Raw genomic sequence first — 26,066 nt, 5'->3', positions numbered from 1 at the left:
CACCTATTTTCTATGTTTCTATGTTTTTATTTGAACATTTCTTTCGCCTTCCATCACAGTGAGGAATGTGGAGGAGTTACTGTGGTGGATGTTTACGTTAAAATGTATTTTGTGTGTTCCGTTGCTTTTTATTTGTATGACTGACTTGGCAAATGAAATTCCTCGTATATTGCAAAACATACTTGGCTAATAAAGTATTATTGTGATTGTGATTGTGATTGTGAAGATGAAGAAAAATGTAATGATTCATTTTAGTTTACTGGTCTTAAAACTAACCGTTTTCATGTTTCTTGCAACCAATGACAAATGTTTATCTAATTTTCCAGCTCAGTCTAAAGAAGGGTCTCGACACGAAACGTCACCTATTCCTTTTCTCCAGAGATGCTGCCTGACCCGCTGAGTTACTCCAGCATTTTATGTGTATCTTCGGTGTAAACCAGCATCTGCAGTTTCTTACTCAACAAATAAGCCTCTGTATTTGTGACAGGTCAGGAATTCCAATCACCACCAACAAACTCTGGGGGATATCCTCACATTGGCTGAGTTTACAGGTACCAGGTAGCAGCAGGAAAAGGTATATGAAAGTCCATCTGCTTTAGGATTTTGATGTTTCTATGCCCAAGAAAACCTCAGGTCTGGGAACGTCAATCTATTATGTTTTCTGATTTTTGGCCGGACTTTTAATTTGTAAATCGCGTCTACCATCATAACCATGAATACAGTTCTGAAGAGATATCATCAGCTCTCTCCACCAATGCTGCCTAACCCGCTGGGCATTTCCCGCTATTTCTATCTTTTGTCTACCATCCCTACCTTTGCTGGATGTCCATAAACATTAATCAGCATTACTTTGGCACTAACAGAAAAAATCTATATAATATTTTGTTAGTGGTGCTGTATCTGGTTACGGTAGTTCCTGGTTGGCAAGCTATCACATTCCTCAGAGGTAGAGACGGTGGCAGATTAATATCGGAACAGAAATACACCAGGGCCTGGTGAAAGATGTCAGCACTCACTCTCCTATTCAATAACTTTGCCATCATCACCAACCCATCTCAGTACTAATGTCACACCAATACTAATGAAACAATAAATTAAATTTAAAGTGTGAAGTATACCGGAGATATCAAGATCAACATACCTGTTCATAAACTTGTACCAGTGAGCTGGCCAGCTGATGTATTCTGGTAACACTCCCCCATATAGGATGTTTTTTCAGATTCTTATGCAGCACAGGCTGTAAATAAACACTGTATATTGCCTGCAGTTGCTCTCTATCGGGATAGCTGAAATAACAAATTAAGAATTAATATTTCTCAACAAGAAAAATGGGACTTTACCACCATATTGCATTTTCCATATGATAATTCAGGGATGAAGTTCACCATCCACCCACGCTCCTGGAACACAACTGGCAGGCAGGCAGTTGATTATACCTGTAACTACTGGCAGTCTTTCTGACACCCATCCCTTTTTAATGTTCACTAGACTAAGGAGGACTGGTCCCCCAAAGCAACCCGTTCCCCCAACGCAATATTCCACCACTCACCCATAGCCCCCAACTGCGCATGCGCGGCTCATTTCCCCTCATCCCCACCGCTCTCTCCCCTGCCTCTTCACCCTCCCTTTTCTTTCCCCTCTCCCTCCTCCCCTTCCCAAATCCCTTCCTCACCTCTCCCTCCCTCTCCTTTACCCTACCTTCAGTCACTACCTCTCTTCCTCCATTACTACTCTTCCCTCCCTACCCCCTCCTATCCCTCTGTCCCCCACCTCCCCGCTCCTCACCTCCCCCTATCCCCCCACTGTCCCTCACAACCTCCCCCACTGCCCTCCTCTCCCTCTATTCCCCACTCCCTACCTCCCCCACTCCTCCCCTCCTCTCCCTCTATTCCCCCATTCTCCCAACTCACATCCTCCCTCCTCTTTCCCCTCTCCTCCTTTCCTTCCCCACTCCCTACCTCCCCCTCCCTACCCCCATCCTCTCCCTCTATCCCCCTCCTTCATCACTCTCCCTCCTCACCTCTCCCACTTTCCCCTCCCTTTCCCTCCCTACCCCCTCCTCTCCCTCAATCGCCCCAGTCCCCCTCCTCACCTGCCTCACTTTCCGCCCTCTCCCTCCACTCCCTCAATCCCCCCATTCTCCCTCCTCACCTCCCTAGAATCTCGAGGTTGCCACTCCTCTCCCTTCTTGCATGCCCCAGAGGAGCATCGGCAGTCGGCGTCCTCAGAGCCAAGCGCAGCCCTGACGCTGCTGCAGCCATGCACCGGCAGAGGCGGGCGGGTGCCAGTGGATGACAGCGGACGCGGCCAATCACTGCGATGATGGTGCAGGAAGGGGCGTCGCCGTCCTGGCGGTGAATGACAGGAGACGAGACCAATCTGCGCATGCGCAGTTTTAAATATTTTTAAACCTTATTAACTTTTAAAATATACCACCGATCGGAACACAACTTGGTGCATTTGCAGCACAGGAGAATGGTGAGTAAGGTGACGAAAAGTCATAGCACTATCTTGTACCGTTTTTGCGCAAATGTAAAAAGAACGCAAACAGGAAGATAACAGGATGAGAGTTTTAGTTATGTATAGATAGATTGCTGAAGCTGGGATAAATGTGATCTGAATTGTTTTTTTAAAATCAAAGCCCTACATAATAAACAACATACCCACTCTATAGTACTTTAATTTACACTTGCTTTTGGCCTGCCAGCAAAAGCTAATGGCAAGGCTGTAGATGATCTGGTGAGGTGGTAAAAAAGGAAGCTCCTAGCTGCAAATTACTGGTCACAGGACCTAATGTCAGTCATGTTTCTTGCACAGCACCTATCCTTTTGCTTATTGTGATCATTTAGAATGGTAATTTTTCATCTTAAGATTACTTCTTGCTTTTTTCTTGTAACCGTTCGATGAATTGAATACATGATCTCAGAATACATTATGTGCGTTTGTGTGACCATACCCAGTGCATTGCATTTACAATCCACCATGCTGAAATGCCTTTATAGACTTTGAGCCAGCACCGCCATTCAATCTGATCATGGCTGATCATCCACAATCAGTACCTAGTTCCTGCCTTCTCCCCATACCCCTGACTCCGCTATATTTAAGAGCCCTATCTAACTCTCTCTTGAAAGTATCCAGAGAACCGGCCTCCACCGCCCTCTGAGGCAGAGAATTCCACAGACTCACAACTCTCTGTGAGAAAAAGTGTTTCCTCGTCTCCGTTCTAAATGGCTTACCCCTTATTCTTAAACTGTGGCTCTTGGTTCTGGACTCCCCCGACGTCGGGAACATGTTTCCTGCCCCAAGCGTGTCCAAACCCTTAATAATTTTAAATGTTTCAATAAGATATCCTCTCATCCTTCTAAATTCCAGAGTATACAAGCCCAGCCGCTCCACTCACTTAGCATATGACAGTCCCGCCATCCCGGGGATTAACCTTGTGAACTCACAAATAACTTTGACATTGTAATACTTACTTGATTGTACAGATCCTGACAATAGATGTAAATCTTGTTGTTAGGGCATGCCGTCCCATTGCACCGCCAACTGACATCGAAGACACGATCTGAATATGTTCCAATCCAACCCATTCCAAATTTTCATCATAAAATCCATGATAAGTCAATACCTTTGTATTTTTTATATTCAAGAAAAACAAAGGAGATAGAAGTTTATAATCTAACTAGATAACCACCAACCCATCGTTAAGGGTTGAATAAGTGAGGATAATTGAAGCATAAATACCCCAAATTTTACACTTTTAAAAGACTCATATAGCCCTTGTGCTTCCAAATTAAACCAGAGGTCCGGGAGCACATTCTGTTATATATTTGCTAAGTCCTACACTTTCCCTAAGGACAAGCCTCCAATTTAAGCCATACTTTAGGAGGAAGTCAAGGATAGAGCAAAGTTTTTTTCCAAATCAGAAAAAAATCTCAATAATTCATTCCAGTTGCAATTCTTGTAGATCCGAACAATTATTCATTGCAGAGGCATCAAAATCTATTTACTGATTACAAAGCTGAAATATCAAATTGTTAGTTTGCCATCCAAGTAGTTCACAGACTTTTTCTTCTCTTGCTGTTCCTCAGGATTGAAGAGAATTCACAATCTACTGGGTATGAAAGCAATTTAAAGACGGAATAAACCGAATTAAAAAAAGGTAACAAGGACCATAATACCACGTCAAATAGCACAGTTCAATCATATTCACCCAATTAAGATCGCCAATCATTGCTCAGTAGGGTTTCATGAAAATAATTTTAACAGTTAAGCATCACAAAACATTTAAGTAATATATTGTAAAGCTCAATAAAACCAAAAACAGCTGAAGTAAAAATGACATAATCATCTAATCCAATAATCTCCTAACCTGTTGTAGAAAGGCAATAACACTGCTGGTTCCCCACTTGTCTGGCTTGGGTAGGTTGATATCTTTCAAGTACAATACCAGATGTTCACAATCCCTGGGCCGGTATACACGACCAGTGTTGGAACTAATAACCATGCAGATCTGACTCAATTTTTGTAGAATATGTCGAGGTGAGGTCTGTGCACTACAGTGAACTGTTGCAATCTGAGTGGATCTAAGGTGAGAGAAAGCATAACGAAGAAGCATCCTGAAAATGAAAATAAAACCATTAAAATAATTCTGTTCATCTGAGAATTATTCCAATACAATCTGAAAATCAATATTTTGATCAGAAGCAAATAATCTTGCATTTAAGATGATCGTCAGACAGTCCTTTCGAATCATAGTGTAATACAGCAAGGAAATAGGCCCTTTGGCCCAACTCATCCATGCCAATCAACATGCTTCATTTAAACTAGCCCCATTTGCCGGTGTTTGGCTCATATCCCTCTAAACCTTTCCTATCTATAGTATGTGCAGGTTAAGAAACAAAAGGTTTAGCATCAGAACTTTGAGATCTTATTTTCCATTTGGAGTAATTATTACTCAGCCAAAATGTTTTTCAAAAATGTATACATCATTACTTTTTAAGGATTAAATAACCAGTAACATAATACAGGTGCACAACCTTTTATCCGAAATTCCAAATAACGAGAAGCTCCGAATACCGGACATTTTTTATGTCCTTGAAGACGTTCACCGAGGGCGGCCCGCAGAGGTGACAGCGGAACCTCCGGTCGGTCCTCGAAGAAAGGGGAACTAAATCCCCATTCATAAAAGAGAAGGTGAGGGTATATTGCGCGGGAGGGTTAATAATTGACAATCTGCTGCTGCCTGCCCGCTGAGTTAAAAAGTTCCCACGCAAGACTCACGATACACTGTGTATCGTGAGTCTACCGTGGGAACGTTTTAACTCAGCGGGCAGGCAGCAGCAGATTGTCGCTCCCTTCAGTTTCACCCCACCTACACCCCTCTGCTTCCCGGCCATGTGTGTGACCCCTTCCCTCCCCACTCCAGCTCCCCGCCCATTGCACCGGCGCGGGGGCTTTGCACTGTCTTCACGTCGGCGATGCCAGCAGGCCAGTGCCAGTCACCGGAGACGTCAGGACTAACGGGACACCGACGCCCAGGCCCACTGCAAGCACGGAGATCCCAGAGACCCACAGCCAGCAGCAACTCTAGCCCAGCCCCGTTCCAACTCCAGAGGAACCCGGGTTGCGGATGAGGGGGCGCAGCTCGGGCTGTGGGCGAACTGCCACTTGTCGCCATAGCGGCCCATTGGGGAGCGGGTTCCTGTTGGTCCTGACGTCTCCGGCCACCCCCCTGGACAGGAGCTGAGACTGGGAACTGTACCGCCCTTGCCCCCTCCCTCTGCAACTGCAAACAACCCCACTCTCCTGCTCACCTGCAAGGGCGGTACAGTTCCCAGTCTCAGCTCCTGTGACCGGAGACGTCAGGACCACCAGAAGCCGCTCCCCGATGGGCCGCTACGGCGACAAGTGGCAGTTCGCCCACAGCCCGAGCTGCGCCCCCTCATCGGGACACAGACCCCCAGGCCCACTGCAAGCACGGAGATCCCAGATCAGCAACTCCAGCCCAGCCCCGCTCCAACTCCAGAGGAACACGCAGAAGCTGATGGTGTGCAAGGTACGTCTTGTTCTTGGGGTGGCGGATGAGGAGGCGCAGCTCGGGCTGTGGGCGAACTGCCACTTGTCGCCGTAGCGGCCCATCGGGGAGCGGGTTCCTCTGGAGTTGGAGGGGGAGGGGGGTATTGTGCTGTTTGATCGCCCCCTGCTATCCCAGGGACAGGGAGACACAGCGGCTTTTGAGAATGGTGGGCAATCACTTCCAAAGTTCTGCCCACACAGTCAGTACACCTCTCCTACACTTGTCTCCCGCACTAAGATCATCTCGCAGAGAATGATCCCAGCCTAACCCTCCCTATTCTCTCCTATTCTGCAAGAAAAAACTACATTGAAGACTCAAACTCATGATCGAGTAACTGCCGGGATCGAGGCGCAAACTCGCGACCTTGCGGATATGAGCCGAGCACTCTACCACTGAGCCAGCCGTTAAAATCTACGCTAAAAATCTTCCATTCCGAAAGCCGAAAAATTCCGAATTACGAAAAGTGTCTGGTCCCAAGGCTTTCGGATAAAAGGTTGTGCACCTGTATTCCAATTTTCAACTTGGAAATATATCATGAACAGGACATAAAATTATAAAATAGATAATAAAATTCCTTTGTTTTATACTTAGAGAAGTAATATGATTGTTCAAAACACTTATTTGACCACATCTAAAGCACCTGGTGCAGTTCAGGGCACTCACACCTTCATATTGCCCACAGAAGGAGTACAATGTAGCTTTATTACATTAACATTAACAATTCACTGGATTTAATTACATCAATAAGGAATTTCCTCCCTTTAGCCCTATAAGTCCAGTCAAATGAATGTGTGAATGAATCAGTGCTTGGGTTCAATCTGAACAGGATATGAAAAGATTTATCCAGTATTAATGCTAGGTCATCTCACTCAGATACAACTCTGCTGCTGGGGGGGTCCAAGAGTAAAGCACAGCTGGGAAGCTGCCAGCAATTACATTGAGAAACACCAGCAGTTATTTTCAGAAATGCCAGCAAATTTCATTAATATGTTGATATACATTGGGGCCTGGGTGAATCATCTTATGTTAACATCAATCATTGAACATGACATAAATTATTCCAGGTTAAAATATTGGTTCAGCAGGAAATTAGAAATTCAAATGGGACGTGAGATTTTATTTCAAAATGATTTGAGTACATGACTATAGATTCCTTGCTCCATTTATATAGAGCCTTGGTGAGTGCATCTGGAATATTGGCAAAATTCTGGTCTTCCTTTCTATGTAATCCCATTTAAATAATTCAAAATTAATAAGGGTTTTACAGGATAGATGTTTGCCCTAACTGGGTTACCTAAAAATAGAGATCACAATATCAAAATGAGGGGGTGGCTATTTAGGCCAGAGATAAAGAAACATTTCTGCTCCCTGAAGATAGCAAGTCTTAGAATTATCTGCCCGTGAGTGTGGAAGCACAATTTGCTGCGTAGCCCCAAGATAGAGATCAATAGATGTGTCAACATTAGGGGAATCAAAAGAATAATGGGTAGTGCAGGAAAGTGGAACTAAAGTAAAGGAACTCTGCATCCACCACAAACTCCTTAAACCTGATGTGTACAGCTAAATTCCCCTTTGAAGAAGATAGTTTACATCAAGCATTGGCTTAGACAGATACAAAGATAGGAAAAGTTCCTTCTTCCCTACATTCATGATACATTTTAATCTAATCACAGAAGAGCTCACAATGTAAACTATTACCTTCCAACAATCAATAAATCAAAATGCTGTTAAGATGCTACATTTCTCATTATTATGTCTTACCCTTTTCCGCATCCTTCAGGTCCTACCAGTATGAATGGTTGCTTGTTGTTAGAATTTAACCAGGGCTTAAAATAATCGAGACCCCTTTGCATATCAGGAGTTCGGATGACAGGAAGTTTTTGAGGGTTATTGAAATCATCAACTGTTAGATTCTCTGGTTTCTCCATCTGGTACGCCATAAGTCGTCCACTCTGATGATCATAATATGTGTCAAGACATTGGCGCGGATCAGGTGGTGATTCTCTTGCCCAGTTTAAAACCTAATTTCAAATGAAATTTTAAAGACATTAGGATGTATACAGCTTCCCAACAGTATTTGTTTATAGTGATGATGGATATTGGCATTGAATTAGCTTATTGTTGGAATAAAAAGTATATGGACTACTAATTTATTTGATTAGTAGGTAATCCACAGACGTTTTTATGCATTTTCATAACATTAAGCATTCTTCTTCCTTCTGCCATGTCTCAGCTTCAATGTCAAGGGAGCAAAAGCACAGCTGAAGATAATGAATAAGAAAAATCTCTGATTTAACCTTTCTAGTCCTATTGCAATGATTTATTTGTTTCATCCAATTCAAACTTTTGGACAATACTTTTCAGGACATAGGATCTAAAGAATGTTGTATAATCCCACAACCACGTATGCCCAGTCATTGGATCATGGCTGATCATAGAGTCATACAGTATGGAAATTGGCCCATCGGCCCAACTTGCCCACCCCGACCAATATGCCCCATCTACACTAGAACCTCCTGCCTGCATTTGGCCCATATCCCACTAAATTTATCGTATCCCATGTACCTGACTAAATGTTTCTTAAACTTTGCGATAGTACCTGCCTTTTATCACCATCCTTTATATATTTCATTCCTATAATTCTCCATATATTCTCCCAACATTCTCAAAACTATTATTTTTGCTGGTTACGTTATGTATGTAAATGAAATTAACTGATTACATTTGAAGGTTTAGGCATAAATAATGATGGGAGTGAGGATACTGAACTAACTAATGGAATCTATCCAATGTATACTCTGGATTTCCTTTACCAATTACTAAACTGTGGGGTCTTCATGGTAGTCAATTTTTGAAGCCATTAATAGTATGTATTGTAAATTTCTGATCTGTTGTACAACATGCACATACCTCTTTAGAAAATTCTTGTCGAGATTTCATGTCAAGATTACCACCAAGACCTCTAATTAAACTAATTATGAACTGTCCACGATCCATACATCCATGAAGATGAGAAAGACCATTCAAAATCGTTCCAACAAGACTTGTTTCCACCACAAAGTCATTCTGAGAAGAAAAAGATCAATCTTACAAAATAAAAAATATACGTTATTACTCTCTTGACTTCATTTTAATATTTATTCTGTATTTGCAAGCCAAATATTCAATCTCACTGACAAGTGTTATTGATATCAAATAGATATTTGAAATTTTCACAGAAAGATTTGTGTTAATAGTCCATTCAATTTCGTACTATTTAAGAAATGTACAAAATACCTCAAGAATATCACAACGCCAAGAAGTGAGTGTAAGAAAAGGATTAAGTTGTAACATGTGTAAGAAGGAACTGCAGATGCTGGTTGAAGATAGACACAAAAAACGAGTAACTCAGCAGGACAGGCAGCATCTCTGGAGAGAAGGAATGGGTGACATTTCGGGTCGAGACCCTTCTTCAGAAGTTGTAACAGGTTGAGCAGTGATTCCTTGAATGGAAAAGTTAAAAGAGATAGTATTAGAGGGTGACTAGAAAATGGCTACGGAGCTACATTGGAATCTAGCCAAAAGTAGGGAGTGAATATTCTGTAGTAAGCTTGTGCAACTGCATTATGCAATGATTGTTAACCTCAAAATGGTGCTGATAAGGCTGCAACCAAGAAAGAAGTTACCAGATTAAAGTGTATCTTGCGGTGCTGGCTTGTACGTACGCAAGGGTATAAAACAGCCTGGGGAGTGCTCAGTGGTTGGGCCATCCCTCAGACTGGGTCATGACTGGTGCCAAGGGAAAACTGCGAGCCGTGCTACAGACAGAGACGCCTGCCACTGACTGGGAATCCATCAGGCATTGTTAAATACATGCCTAGTCCACGATAAAGATTGCACGATCAATAGCTTGTTTGCGTGGTCTCTGATTCCCAAACTAAACAATTGCATTCAAAACTACTAGAATAAGTGTTGCTCGTTGCATTACATGCAAGTAAAATAATGTATATTGGGCAGGTATTTGCTTTGTCAGTGAATTCAGTGAATAAGGAATCAAGGGATATGGGGAAAAAGCAGGAACAGGGTACTGATACTGGATGATCAGCCATGATCATATTGAATGGCGGTGCTGGCTTGAAAGGCCTACTCCTGCACCTATTTTCTATGTTTCTATGAATTATTGGTTCAATGAATGAAGGTATATTGTAAATTTAAATACATTAAACTGTGGAAAGTACCAGACGCAGAAAGGAGTTATTTTTTAAAATAAACTAATTTAAAAAGATACTATTTTTTGTAGGCGAATAGTTATTAAGGAAGCAAATGTGAGGTTGTGCAATGTGTACTGAGGTATTTGGATCATGAACAATTTATTATCTTTGAACTCTAGGAATCTCTAGGGCACACTCTCGTGATCATTTCCAGTCCTAACATTGTGGTGTTCCCAAGAATTAGCAACATAAGAACAAGATTATCAACACTTTGTATGTCATCAATTTCTTGATGAGTGGATATCCCACAACTGAGTGCACATTCAAGATAAAAGTTCAAGAGTCAAGTGTGTTTTATTGTCATATGTCCCGGAACGGAACAATGAAATTCTTGCAGCATTGTACTTCAAGCATTCTTAGTTGCAGCATTGTAAACATGCAAATTCATTGCAAATTCTAAACATTGCCCAGCATCTATATAAATACAGGTTGTTATCGTTCTGCGGATACCAATATTTGTTCACACACTGTGGGGAAAGTTAATGTGTTCCCTTTTATGGCACCAAGTGGAAAAATCCAATGCTGTCTACACAAGGTACTGTACTCTCCCCCAAGCTGGTGACCGCTGGACTCTTTTCCTTCCAGGGTGGTCCTGGACACAGCCTGCATCTGGCAGCCCAGTTGCCAGCAGAGCGCAGCATATTGCAGGGCAGGCCTTCTCTCCGCTGCCCGTCTTCAGACTCACTATCACAGCTGTTACTAATTCTGAATGTTTCAAATGTTTTTGCATCCACATGAAAGATCTCTCTGCACCTATCAAAAACATGTTAGAAATACAGACTCAAAACAATCTAAAAAATTATAACTGACTAAACAATCTACCACTTCTTTCATGCCACCCAATTTCTCCTATTCATTTTAATGGAATCTCTGCACTGGTGTAATGTTTAACCTGACACAGGCTGAGTGAACAGATTTCTTAGCCTGAGCAGTAGAATTTCTTGATGTTCCATTAAAATCAAAGCAGTGCCTCAGTTTATATTATGGGGTTATTTTGCTGCAGATCCTTCTTCTACATCACAGCATCATTATGATCTAAGAATACTTGTGCAGTAACTTTTCCATCAAGGATTATAATGGTCACTCACTTGTTTCAAAACCCAGTTCAAACTCTTCTCAAAGTAGTCTCCTATCCAGTTTTCAAGATTGCTCCGGCATTCATCTGCCTGGTTTCGCAACCAAGATTTCACCAAAGAATTTACATCTGTATCTTCGTCACTAAGGATCAAAAATACTTTATGGTATATTTAAAGATATCAACTTTTTCCTTTTGATTTTACCACAGCATTCATAAGTTCTAAATGTTATTGAAATCTCGCAGATATATCAATACTTTCAGTCAAATGTGTCATAGACATAGTAATATTCTTTAGTAAATGACTAAAAGACCTTTTAACAGACAAGTATAAACAATGGAGAATGGTTCATTGATACAAAGTGCTGGAGTAACTTAGCAGGTCAGGCGGCATCTTTGGATAAACGGAATAGGTGACGTTTCGAGTCGGGAAGGGTTCCGATCCGAAACATCACCTATTCTTTTTCTCCAAAGATGCTGCCTGAACTGCTGAGTTACTCCAACACATTGTGTCCATCTTCGGTATAAACCAGTATCTGCAGTTCCTTCCTACACATGGTGTAATGAAACGAATCGCTGACATTTTAAGTCGAGACACTTCTTTAGACTTCCACAAATGCTGCTTGACCCACTGAGTTTCCTCAGCAATTATTTTTTTGCACAATGGAAGGTTTGAGGGGTTTGTAAGTTATTATATAAATACGTTCCAATATTTCTTCAAATTGTTTTTATGTGGATATCAACAGTAATAACTTTAATATATGGGATGTTCAATAAATCATGCAGCTGATTCCACTGGACACTGGAAAAAGCATTTGAAACTGCATAGATTCTGCTTACGACTGTAAATGGAACAGTCTAGATTGAAAAGAGCAGCTAAGTTTACTCACCTCAGGAAAATCATGCCCATTCTGGATATTGTAGCAGGAGAGGCACAGCTGAGATCATGAGTTTCAAACACAAAATTAACGTTTGGCCCAAACTGAATTCTTTCTCCACTTGGCATGGTGAGTAGTCGATTGTCATCTAAGACTGAGTTTAAGGACTCAATCCACTCAGGGTCAATGTCCCCATCACAGATAATCCAAGAGTGGACCTCTAAAGAGAAACAGAGTACAATGTTCAGTGTAGTTCATTGGAGAACCTGGAGGCAATTCTACGCAGCGAAGAACCACATATTGAGAATGCTGTTGAGTGCATCAGGAGAATGAATACTGCAAATTAAACATACCAGGTTACAAAATACAGAGCAAAATTAGAAAATGAGAACAAGGAAAACTGTGAGGACATACTTATTAAAGTTAATTTAATGGTAGCTAACTATTACATAGGACATACATAGAATTCAACTAGATAGGGAGAGAAGGTGATAAAATAAGGATCATACTAATAACAACAGATTCCAGAAAAAAAAAGAATAAAAATCCAAATGAATAAAAACATCGAATACAAAATGTAATTATTTCAATTATTTCAAAATTAAGTTTGCTGAACGTTAAGAGAATGGAGATTCGACTCTCTGCTGCGAAGTTGGGGCAGCTCAGTGACGCAGCGGTACAGTTGCTACCTTATAGCGTCAGAGGTCCGGGTTCAATCCTAATTTCGGGTACTGTCCTTACAGATTTATATATTCCCCCCCCCCCCCGTGACCTTGTGGGTTTCCTCCAGGTGCTCTGGTTTGCTCCCCCTCCAAAGATGTACAGGTTTATAGGTTAATTGGCTTTGGTAAAAATTATAAATTGTCCCTAGTGTGTAGGATAGTGCTAGCGTTTGGGGATCACTGGTCGGTGCAGACTTGGTGAGTCGAAGGGTCTGCTTCCGCTCTGCATCTCTCTACACCTTTTCAAGCTCTAAGCTCTCCTAAACTCTAAACCCCTTTCCAACCTAGTACATAAGATTCTGAATGGAGTTTGGAAACTTTTAACATTCCACTGGCGAGGGAGCTGGGCTAAGTAAACATGGCCTAGCTAGTGATTGGTTTGTCAAAATAAAACAAAATCATTGATTAGCAATACCCACTGATGATAGCCATGTACTGGGAAACAAAGATGCTATACCAGGAGATTGGGGCTGATGCAGTTTGATAGTTCATGATAGGTATTTGGCTGTCACTACCTGGGAATGTGCTAAGGGATAATGAAGGAGGAGCTTTACTCCATACTTAGCAAAAAACAAACTGCTGGAGGATCTTCAGTCTTTTTTTTAAACTACTTTTTCCAGGTGCTTCCCTCGCTCAAGAGATCAATCATGAAAGTGTTGAGGGGCTTTAATCCATGCGGTTTTCCTCATGTTTATAGCTATATAGCATTTCCCCAATGGTATATCAGGGCAGGACAGAGGCATGCAAGTTATTGTTGCTGGAGCTCCATGGGGACAGCTTCGATCCTGACCTGGTTTTCTGACAGGCTCCCCACAATTCCCAAAGACATGCCAGTGAGTGAACTGACTACTTTAAATTAGCCTGACTGTTGTTGGATGGCTGGAGAATTAGCGGCAACTTGATGGGTGTGTGGGACAGAACGGGTGAATAGGTTACCGGGAAATAATTAGGGGGATGGACCCGAGGCAGGTACAATAACAACATTTTAAAAGACATTTGGATTTTTGGTCATCGTCATTAATATTACTTTGTGATTTAACGTTTTACTATTTTAGTAAGTTTCCATCTAAATGTATGTTGTTATTTCAGTATCTTAAGTCTCTTCCCCAGCTGCTCGCAGGTGCACTACGCACATTTTTCCTGTGTAACTCTGCATTGAGAACAGCTGAGTATTACACTGAACACTACCACTGCTGAATTTTTCTTCCAATCATTTGTTATACACACTCCCAGGAGAAGCCACTATCACAATTGGAACCAGATACCTCAGCTATTTCCCCTCTGCCCAGTGACATCAATCCACCAGGTGGCGCCTTACAATGGCAGCCTCGCCAACAGTCTATCTCATCCTTTTCTTCTTTTGTTGTGTTTAGTCTGTTGTCAAATGTATGTTGTAGTGTATCTTTAGTAATGTATTATGTGGGGGGTGGGGGATACTTTATTTTATCTCTTTCCTCGACGGAGATGCGACTTTTCCGTATCGTATCTCTGTCCACACTGCGGCCTAACATCATGGAGCTGGCGGTCCCTTTGTTGGGGATCGACTTCGGGAGCTCCAACTGTGGGATCCTACAGACTTAACATCGTGGAGCTCACAGTCCCTTAGTTAGGGATCGACTGCGGAAGCTCCAATGCGGAGGCTTCGATCGCCCGCTGCGGGAGCTTCGATTGCCCGACTGCGGATGGTGCGACTGCCCCGACTGCGGGAGAAAAGGAGGGAAGAAGATAATACGTTCTTGCCTTCCATCACTGGGCGCTGTGGTGGATGTTTATGTTAATTTTTATGTCTTGTTGCTTTTTTGGTATGATTCTATGGCAAATCAAATTCCTTGTATGTTTTTACATACTTGGCTAATAAATTAATTACAATTACTGTACAAATGTGATCAGCTTTGCATGAATCATAGATCAAACCAAGCATTTTCTTGATTTGTGCCCATGTGACCTGCTGGAAATAGGATACAGGTCTTGAATACAGGTTTTTGCAGCGAAAAGAATAAAAGTAATTACTCAGCAAGACAGACCACATCTGTGGGAAGAGAATAGGATTCAACATTTCAGGTCAGAGACCCTTTGTCAGAACTGAAAAGGAAACAAAAGTAACTCATAGAGCAGCAAGAAGGATGGGGGTGGGGGATGTTTCTCATTAGGTAAAACCAAAATGATGATGGGGACAGACAGTAGCCAAGATCATCCTCTTCAAGTGATTGAGAGCATAGACAAAAGAAGGAAAATAAAATAAAAATTTGTTGATATTGGATATCTAAAACAATGTTGGAATACTCTGCAGGTCGGGTCAGGCCGCATCTCTGTCAGAAAAGGAGTACATGTTTCAAGTCGGAGACCTTCGTTTGACATAGTTCTACAACTTCAGGTAACTTGATTTCTCAGTCTGTATCAGTCATCCATCAGTAATATTAGCTCAACTCTCTCTCCCTTAGAGTGGAGAACATGCCCCTTATCTTCTGGCTCTACATTTCACAACTCCCATATTCTTTTTTTGTAGGTTCTTTTGTGTATGTCAGATGAAACCTGAAACATTGACTGTTTCTTTTCTCACAGATACGCCCTACTGAGTGTTACCAGCATTTTGTGTTTATGTTTCAGATTTCCAGCATTGATTGGCAGTTTTTCGAATTTCATTCTTTCTCCTACAATCCCACCCTCTAACATTCCCATTCACTCATTGAACAGATAGACCTGTATATAGCTTCTCCCTGTGGTCATCCTGGTTTTACCCCATCAGAGACATTCTCACCCTCCCTGTAGTTCAAAACGTAGCAGGGTCCTGACTCAAGACAATGCCTGAAATGTTGATTCTGTTTCTTTCCCACAAATGCTGCCTGACCTGCTGAGTATTTCTAGCATTTCCTGTTTTTGTTTTAGATTTCCTGCGCATGCCGTTTTAGTTTAATTAAAAGGATATGTACACAAGAATATATGTTGCTGTTGGAAACGGTATGACATGTAACAAATAATCGTTAATAAGTGACAAAATAAGTTAGAATAAGTACTCTTATTTTTGACGGACCTTTCAGAAAGCAATCTTCAAATGACATCCTGAAACATGTAATCTCTATATAACTAAAAGTCTTTGTCGTGTGTGTGTGTGTGGTGTGTGGTGTGTGGTGTGTGTGTGTGTGTGTGTGTGTGTGTGTGTGTGTGTGTGTGTGTGTGTGTGTGTGTGTGTGTGTGAGTGTGTGAGTGTGTGTGTGAGTGTGTGTGTGAGTGTGTGTGTGTGTGTGTGTGTGTGCGCGCCTGTGTGCCAATCTGGTTAATTCCTATCTTCTTCCAAACGCTAAGTCATAGCCTTCCCGTTTTCACACATTCTACTCACATTTTTCCTCTGGTGGTGATAAACATCTTCCCGTTGCATTTCCACCTATATTTCCGAAGTTATTAATCGTTGAAATTTTAAAAACAACCAAATCCGACTTCTTACTGAGCTTCCAGCCTTCTCACAGTGATGATGTCACAATGCCTCTCATAGTGCACCAATCACAATGGGCTCTCAAGCTAGCTGCTAACTGCCACAATGGCATCACAATGGGGCGTTGCAAACGGTAATGAGGTTGCTGCCCCTCTACCAATATCTGAAGGGGCTGCTCATCAAGTTCTGGTTGCATTTTGGTCCCACGAACCTGGTGTTTGGGCACAAGGCACGGAGTGGGGAGGGCCGATCGTGGGGGGGGACGACCAATCATTTCCCCCCAGGCCCCTCCCACCCCCTCCCCCTCTCCCAGGGTGAACGCCGGCGCCTCACCCCCCCACATTGGGGGACGGGGCCCAACGGGTCCCACTTGGTCTAGTATAAATATAAAATCTGTTTATTTTGGTGGTTGAGCATATTCATTAATTTCCTCTGCTCAGTCCGTCTTAACCTACCTGATCTCCCAGTGCCTCAGCACTACAACTCCCCCTCCCATTCCCTATCTGGCCTTTCTGTCCTGGGTGTCCTCCATTGTCAGAGTGAGGCCCAGCGCAAATTGTATTTCGCTTGGGTATGCGGTATGAACATTGACCTCTAACTTCAGATAGCCCTTGCTTTCTCACTCCACCCCCTTCCCCTTCCCAGTTCTCAAACTAGTCTTACTGTCTCTGACTACATTCTATCTTTGCCTGCCCTCTCCCATGAAGGGTCCTGCCCCCGACCCGAAACGTCGCTCATTCCTTCTCTCCAAAGATGCTGTCTCACCAGCTGAGTTACTCCAGCATTTTGTGTCTACCTTCAATTTAAACCAGCATCTGCAGTTCTTTCTTACACACTTATTCATTAATTTCCTTTATGTTTCATTTGTAAAATTTCCACCATTTTAGTCTGCACTTGATTAATTCTTACCCTGTGGCTCTCGAACCACTTGACGGGCACTGTTCGTTAACACACCATCAGACCATTCGCGGGTATCCATGTCAATGTGACCCAGGAGCTGTTGGCGTGGCATAGCTTTGGGATTCATCGTGTACTGCTTCACCATCTTGTTTATTTTGCCAAGGGCTGTCCGGAGCATTCGCCACAGAATTGATTTTCCTGCACCACTTGGACCCACAATAACTACTCCCATTCTCTGACGTAATTGTTCAAAAAGTTCCAAAGCTTTTTTTATCTAGAAAGATGTACAAATGGTAGCATAGAATATGAAATCAAACTTGACATTCACATACAAGATTGACAATGGCTTCCTAAACTTGAAAAACAACAAAACACAACATTGGTTTTGTTTTGAATACTCTGTTCTTTCAGATAGATGAAAAAAGATTTCCTTGAACTAATAGGAAAGTTAATTCTTTGATTGTTCCAATCCAAGGTTAAATGACAACAATAAAGCAATTTCAAGTTGGATAAACTTTGAATAAAATGATTTTTATCTCCAGCATAAAATGCATTCACAGGGATATGTGATATGCATATTAATGAAAGATGAATAGTGCAATATTAACATACAAGAATATAATTTCAGCCTTACATATTAATTTAGGCAGCAATATAAAAACTATTATTTTAAAAATAAGAATAAATAACATAACAGTTTTTAAATAACAACTGCTGAATTTAATATATTTATCGATACAAAACTACACTTAGTTTTCTGAAAGTTTGACAATGGATCACAAATGTTTAATTAAAAATCATGCAAACAATTAATTGGGCCATTTACTAAGTAAAATCTTTTCATGGTTAAGTGGATCCGCGCCGCCAAAAGCAAGGAAGGGGACCCGCGCGGCCAAGAGCGAGGAGGGCTGCCGAGAACTACTCGACGTGGAGCCACCAGGAACGTAGGGAGGCCGCCGAGATCGAAGGGGGGACCTGGCAGAACCTGACGTGCATCGGAAGAGCTGGTTTGCAGCTAAGAGCAGAAGATAAGAATGTTCGATTAACTTTTTGTAACTTTGTCAACACCAGAAACGTGGCAACTCTTGTGTACTGCCGAGGTAGGTCTGCTGTATGATTTGACTGGGTTGTATGCAAAAAAAGCACATCATTGTACCTAGGTATATGTGACAATAAAGTATAACCGAATCAATTAATGGTTTTACTGAAACTCTGTTGAACTGTTGATTGATCGGAAACTCCTATAATACAAAATGATCTTTGTTCTTTGATTTTTAAATTGATCCTATTTATTCTACAACTTTCCACATTGAGAAATATGAATGTATAATACGGTTTAGAAATGTGCAAAAAATAGCAAGTAAATGTTTCGGTCTTCCAGCTGCATTTATACTAACCTGGTTGGGTATAATTTCAAGGTAAGCTTCTTCAAATACCTCATGTAGGGCTGCAGACAGCTCAATATATTCAACATCTTTAAAGGTAACCCCAGGGAATATATCTCTCACTAAAGCATCAAACCGTGTACAATCAGCAAATGTCAATTTTGACATGGTATTAAGACGGAGAGCCTGTACCACAATGTGACTTTCATCAACTGTAAAATAAAATGGGGTCATAAATTTTACATATTCCAAAGTCCAAAGAACAGTGTACATGAATACATGAACTAGTGAAACATTAATATCTATTGTGTTCTGTGCATTTTGGAAAAGGAACAAATTCCAAAAGAAAAATACTGAACTGTAATTGACAGTAATATATCATTCAGAATTATACTGAATATGAATGCTGATGATAGATTATAGGATATCATAGTAAATAGACTATAACACTTTGGACTAACTTTGCAATTTGTTAGCTAATTATAGATACTAAACAAACATCTTCTACATTACAAATGTTTATTATTTTATTCCTTATTTTTAGAATTACATATTTTTCTTTGTATGATCACATATGCATCTATTCAAATTTAATTACTGTAAGTAATATTTTTTAATTATAATATATTTCTTCAATTACATGAAGGTTGAGCTGCCAGAAAGCCTTACTTTCTCTTTTGCTTTTTTTTAGCTGCTGAAGCAGACTGCCGCAACCCTTAAGGACCGTCTTCAGTGCTCTCAGACCCCAGTCATAGTGTTGCTGTGGCGTAAGCAGCTCTCTGAAATACCACCATAAACAAAATTCAAATAAAAACCTAATTAAACAAACTAGTTTATTTAACATTTCTTGGACATTTCAGCACCAATTCATTACAGTAATCCTGTAATGATCCTACCAGATGAAGTATAGTACACCCCTTATTATTGAGAAACTGGGAATACTGAGAACCGAAGGACTGAACATAAGCCCTCGAAATAGTATCACAGATTTATTACAAGCTCTTGATATTCATAACTCAAGAATTTTTTTTAAATAAATATTAATGATATAAATAGATGGTGTAGCAAACAAAAATAGATAGGTAGCAGCAATTAATGACACAATAAATGTCAGCGTAACATGTCTAATATAATTTCTCCCTCCTTGATTTAGGAAAGCCTAAACCACTGCAATATTCTATTAAATGTTAGCCTTTTTATTAACAATAGCTCTTCCTTCAACACCGTACAGTGCCCTCCAGAATGTTTGTGACAAAGACCCATCATTTATTTATTTGCCTCTGTACTCCACAATTTGAGATTTGTAATTAAAAAAAATCACATATGGTTAAAGTGCACATTGTCAGATTTTAATAAAAGCCATTTTTATACATTTTGGTTTCACCGTGGAGAAATTACAGCTGTGTTTATACATAATTCCCCTATTTCAGGGCACCATAATGTTTGGAACACAGCAATGTTATTGTATTGTATTGTATTGTATTCAAATTTATTGTCATTGTCTCAGTTAGAGACAACGAAATGAATTTCCCTTACAGGCAGTATCATAAAAATAAAAATAAATAAATAATAATAAATAATAAAACATATTAAAAATAAAATAGAATTTTAAAAAAAGCACAAACACTGAAAGTCCACGACACAACATAACACAGTGGCACCAAGGTGAGGAAGGCACCATAGTCCAGCCAGCCTCCCCTCCGTTCTTCCCAGATGTTCACTCGTGGTCGAGGCCTTCCTAGCACCCGCAGTCGCCGCCCTGGGTGGCCCGATGTTCAGGCCCTCACGCCGGGCTGGTGGAACGCCGACGCCGAACCCCGACGGTGAACATCCTCCTCCTCAGCGGCCCGGACCTCCTGATCAGCCGCCTCCCGCAGCTCCCGAGTCCGCAGCTCCCGAGTCCGCAGCTCCCGAGTCCGCAGGCCGAGCTGGGCAGAGTCGCAAGACCCCGCGCTGTCCATCAGCTCCGCCCGCGTTGGGAGCTCCGCAAACCGCAGCTCCATGATGTCGGTGCAGCAGGTCCAGCACTCCGGGCTCCAGACGGCGACCCCCGGTAAGGCATCGCCAGCCTCGCGATGTTACAGCGCTGTCCCGCCGCTGCTGGAGCTCTGGTCGCAGGAAAGTCCACGCCAATCCAGTAGGTAGGCCGCTGGTGGTGGGGGGGGGGGGGGGGCGAGGACGCGACTCGAATAAAAGTTGCGTCTTCACCAGGAAGCGGCTGAAGGACGGTATCCCCCGCACCGTACCCTCTTCCCCCACATCAAAACACAAAAAAAACACAAAAAAACACACTTTTACATAACTAAATAAACAAAAAAACAAAAAGATACCGGGCTGTAGGTGGAGGCAGCTGGCACCAGCGCCACCGGAAGGTTATGTAAATGAAAGTAGTCATGTTTAGTATTTTATTGCATATCTTTTGCATGCAATAACTTCTTGAAGTCTGCGATTCATGGACATCACCAGTTGCTGGGTGTCTTCTCTGGAGATGCTCTGCCAGGCCTGTATTGCAGCCATCTTTAGATTCTGCTTGTTTTAGGGGCTAGTCCCCTTCAGTTTTCTCTTCAGCATTATTGGGTTCAAATCGGGCAATTGACTTGGCCAATCAAGAATTTACCATTTTTTAGCTTTGAAAAACTCCTTTGTTGCTTTAGCAGTATGTTTGGGATCATTGTCTATCTGCAGAATGAACCGCCAGCCAATGAATTTTGAGGCATTTGTTTGAACTTGAGCAGATAGGTTGCGTCTCTATACACTTCAGAATTCATTATGCTACTACCATCAGCAGTTGTATCATCAATGAAGATAAGTGAGCCAGTACCTTCAGCAGCCATGCATGCCCAGGCCATAACACCACCACCATTGTGTTTCACAGATGAGGTGGTATGCTTTGGATCTTGGGTAGTTCCTTCTCTCCTCCATACTTTGCTCTTGCCATCACTCTGATATAAGTTAATCTTCATCTCATCTGTCCACAAGACCTTTTTCCAAAACAATGTTGCTCTTTTAAGTACATTTTAGCAAACTGTAACCTGGCCATCCTATTTTTGCGGCTAACCAGTGATTTGCATCTTGCAGTGTAGCCTCTGGATTTCTGTTACTGAAGTCTTCTGCGGACAGTGGTCATTGAAAAAAAACACTCCTGGCTCCTGAAGAGTGTTTCTGATCTGCTGGACAGGTGCTTGGGGATTTTTCTTTATTATAGAGAGAATTCTTCTGTCATCAGCTATGGAGGTCTTCCTTGGCCTGCCAGTCCCTTTGTGATTGGTAAGCTCACAAGTACTATCTTTCTTCTTAATGACGTTCCAAACAGTTGATTTTGGTAAGCCTAAGGTTTGGCTAATGTCTCCAACAGTTTTATTCTTGTTTCTCAGTCTCATAATGGCTTATTTGACTTTCACTGGCACAACTTTGGTCCTCATGTTGATAAATAGCAATAAAAGTTTCCAAAGGTGATGGAAAGACTGGAAGAAATACTAGGTGCTGAGAATTCTCTTATACCTGCATTAAAGAGGTGATTAAATGCGCCTGAGCAATTACAAACACCCATGAAGCCATGTGTCCCAAACAGTATGGTGCCCTGAAATGGGGGGATTATGTATAAACATAGCTGTAATTTCTCCATGGTGAAACCAAAATGTATAAAAATGGCCTTTACTAAAATCTGACAATGTATACTGTAACGACATGTGATTGGTTCTATTACTAATCTCAAATTGTGGAGTACAGAGGCAAATAAATAAATAATTGGTCTTTGTCCCAAACATTATGGAGGGTACTGTAATTTCAACCAATCTCATCTCCAAACTCCCAGGTCTAGGATAAACTATGCTGGAGTAACTCAACAGGTCCGGCACCATCTCTGGAGGAAAAGGGTGGCTGATGTTTCAGGTCAGAACACATCTGCCATCCATCCTTTTTCTCCAGAGCTGTTGTCTGACCCACTGAGTTACTCCAACATTTTGTGTCTATCTTTGGTATAAACTACCATCTTCAGTTCTTTGTTTCTACATCCTGGACCTTGGACACAGCATCCAGGTGTGCAACTGGATCCTTGACTTCCCAACCCACAGACCACATGTTAATTCTTAACAACAATGCCTTGTAAGACTACATTCTCTGCCCCTAGATATACTCCCTCTGCACTCACATCTGGCAGCCAAATTCTGCTGTAAAGTCATTTATAAGTTTGCAGATAACAACATTGTAGTGGGCCGGCTCTCATATAATGACAAGACGGAAGTATAGGAAGGAGATCCAGAGCTTAAATCAGGATGGCAAGAAAACAATCTTTCCCCCAATGTCACTAAATGAAGGAGCTTGTCACCGATTTCAGGAAACGAGATGGAGTCCATGCCTCACTTCACATCAATGGTGCTAAAGTGGAGATGGTCAAGATTTTGAAAATCCAAGGTATAAATATCACCAATAATTTGTCCTGGTCCATTTATATGGCCAAGAAAGCACATCAGCACCTCTAATTGCTCAGTAGAAATTCAGCATGTATCCAATTACTTTTTCCAATTTCTACAGAAGCACCATAGAAAGCATCCAATTTGAACGCAACACAGCTTTGTATGGCAACTGCTCTGTCCAAGACCGCATGACATTGCAGGTGTTTATTAGCATGAGAAAGCAGCCATCATAATCAAGGTCCTCTAACATCCTAGTCATTCTCTCCTCCCCTCTCCTATTGGGTAGAAGATAGAAAGCTTGAAAGTACCTGCTACCAGATTTAAGAACAGCTTCTTCCCCACTATTGTCAGACTATGGAACAGACTTCTCATACACCAAGGACAAATTTCCAATCTTCCAAACAAGCTCGTTACTATTCTTGTTTTTTTAATCTGTATTTTCCGCTGTTACACCATATTCTGCAGTGCTTATTTTCTCTTTTGCGCTACCTGATATCCTCATGTATGGTTTGATTTCCCGATAGCTCACAAAACAACATTTTTTCACTGTATCACAGTATACATGACAATAATAAAACCAATATTGTTAGTAATTTATGAAGATTAGAATGTGGAAATCCTGCCAGAAGAGTGTTATAATAAAAATTAAGTTCAAACAAAGGTATGGATTGAAGGCCTGAGTAGGAGATTGCTTGCAGGAAGAAAAGAGGCTAGCAAAAGGACAACATAGCAAAAGGATGAAAGTTAAGATATGTGATTTGAAGTATGTATAAAGGGTGAAATGGGAAATATAAAATAACGTTTAAGACTTGGAAGAGTCTATATATGAAAGGTTGAAGCAATGAATTGAATGGATCTTTACTCCTACTCTAGAAATACACTGATACCAGGTGAAAATAGTGTTCAAGAAGGAGCTGCAGATGCTGGAAAATCGAAGGTACACAAAAATGCTGGAGAAACTCAGAGGGTGCAGCGGCATCTATGGAGCGAAGGACATAGGTAACGTTTCGGGCCGAAACCCTTCTTCAGACTGATAGGGGGTGGCGGGGAGAAGGAAGGAAAAAGGAGGAGGAGGAGCCCGAGGGCTGGGGGATGGGAGGAGACAGCCCGAGGGCTGAGGAAGGGGAGGAGACAGCAAGGGCTAACAAAATTGGGAGAATTCGATGTTCATGCCCGCAGGATGCAGGCTCCCCAAGCGGAATATGAGGTGCTGTTCCTCCAATTTCCGGTGTTGCTCACTCTGGCAATGGAGGAGACCCAGGACAGAGAGGTCGGATTGGGAATGGGAGGAGGAGTTGAAGCGTTGAGCCACCGGGAGGTCAGGTAGGTTCTTGCGGACCGAGCAGATGTGTTCGACAAAGCGATCGCCCAACCTCCGCTTAGTCTCACCGATGTAGATCAGCTGACATCTAGAGCAGCGAATGCAGTAGATGAGGTTGGAGGAGATACAGGTGAACCTCTGTCGCACCTGGAACGACTGCTTGGGTCCTTGAATGGAGTCGAGGGGGGAGGTAAAGGGACAGGTGTTGCATTTCTTGCAGTTGCAACGGAAAGTGCCCGGGGAGGGGGTGGTACGGGAGGGAAGGGAAGAAAAGAATTGACAAGGGAGTTGCGGAGGGAGAGGTCTTTGCGGAAGGCAGACATGGGTGGAGATGGGAAGATGTGGCGAGTGGTGGGGTCACGTTGGAGGTGGCGGAAATGACGGAGGATTACTTGTTGTATGTGACGGCTGGTGGGGTGAAAGGTCAGGACTAGGGGGACTCGGCCCTTGTTGCGACTGCGGGGATCGGGAGTGAGAGCAGTGTTGCGGGGTATGGAAGAGACCCTGGTGCGAGCCTCATCTATGGTGGAGGAGGGGAACCCCCGTTCCCTGAAGAATGAGGATATTTCAGATGCCCTGGTGTGGAACGCTTCATCCTGGGAGCAGATGCGGCGTAGGCGGAGGAATTGGGAGTGGGGGATGGAGTCCTTACAGGAAGCAGGGTGGGAAGAAGTGTAGTCCAGATAGCCATGGGAGTCAGTGGGTTTATAGTGGATGTCGGTCAGATGTCTATCACCTGCGATGGAGATAGTGAGGTCAAGGAATGGTAGGGAAGTGTCGGAAATAGTCCAGGTGTATTTGAGTGCCGGATGGAAGTTGGTGGTGAAGTGGATGAAGTCAGTCAGTTGTGTGTGGGTGCAGGAGGTGGCCCCAAAGCAGTCGTCGATGTAACGGAGGTAGAGGTCGGGGATGGGGCCCTGGTACGTATTGAACAAGGATTGTTCAACGTACCCGACAAAGAGGTAGGCGTAGCTGGGGCCCATGCGTGTGCCCATAGCTACGCCTTGTATTTGGTAAGGATTAAAATAGAACTGGTGTAAATAGTTACAACCACAACTTTTCAATGACAAATAATAAAATAATTGAATACATACTTGGACAGATTAAAGAGGGCCACTAGTTTTCTTCCCAACATATTACCATTTTTAAATCCTTCTGAATAAAGAATAACTTCAGCAATAAGTTCATTATCAGGCCGTGACATAGCAACAGGTCGAAATAGTTGTTTCAGATTATCAGGGAGTTTTTGCCGTCCTCCGTAACCTTTTCCAGCAGGATTCATAGTGATGAATATTCCAGAATTTGAATCAAGATCAACCTAAAATTGTAAATAAGCAAATTCATAACAATTTATATGAAAGTATCAAGTTCAGGCAAAAAAATATTAACGGAAATCTATAATACTGGCCATCCCTGCGATACGAACACCCAACATAAACCATTCTACATATGAACATGCTCCCATAATATTTAATTCAATAGTCTGATGTATAAACATAGGTCCATTACTACGAATGGAAGAACTAGTTTCCTTTCTCTCCCCACTTTTAGTCATTGTTATTGTATATCAGTCTTAACTGCATTTAATGCTATTCATTATAATATTGCTGG

The 26,066-nt window shown here is 42.1% G+C and overlaps 1 protein-coding gene across 2 annotated transcripts in view; it reads right to left on the bottom strand.

The window, feature by feature from the left end:
• dync2h1 (dynein cytoplasmic 2 heavy chain 1) overlaps positions 1-26,066 on the bottom strand; it is a 413,286-nt gene that overhangs the window by 274,223 nt on the left and 112,997 nt on the right. For both annotated transcript variants that reach the window (XM_033022666.1, XM_033022665.1), the window contains exons 36-46: positions 25,550-25,773; positions 19,389-19,498; positions 18,732-18,931; positions 17,344-17,608; positions 12,295-12,502; positions 11,418-11,547; positions 8,990-9,145; positions 7,841-8,100; positions 4,373-4,619; positions 3,477-3,628; positions 1,142-1,286 (exon numbers count right to left, since the gene is read on the bottom strand). In XM_033022666.1, coding sequence (XP_032878557.1) covers positions 1,142-1,286; positions 3,477-3,628; positions 4,373-4,619; positions 7,841-8,100; positions 8,990-9,145; positions 11,418-11,547; positions 12,295-12,502; positions 17,344-17,608; positions 18,732-18,931; positions 19,389-19,498; positions 25,550-25,773 — 2,097 coding nt within the window. The remainder of the gene's footprint in view (positions 1-1,141; positions 1,287-3,476; positions 3,629-4,372; positions 4,620-7,840; positions 8,101-8,989; positions 9,146-11,417; positions 11,548-12,294; positions 12,503-17,343; positions 17,609-18,731; positions 18,932-19,388; positions 19,499-25,549; positions 25,774-26,066) is intronic.

Source organism: Amblyraja radiata, chromosome 6 (genome assembly GCF_010909765.2).
Source record: "Amblyraja radiata isolate CabotCenter1 chromosome 6, sAmbRad1.1.pri, whole genome shotgun sequence".
Lineage (NCBI taxonomy): Eukaryota > Metazoa > Chordata > Chondrichthyes > Rajiformes > Rajidae > Amblyraja > Amblyraja radiata.
Note: the sequence above shows the minus strand (reverse complement) of the source record. Positions and strands in the feature narration are given on the sequence as shown.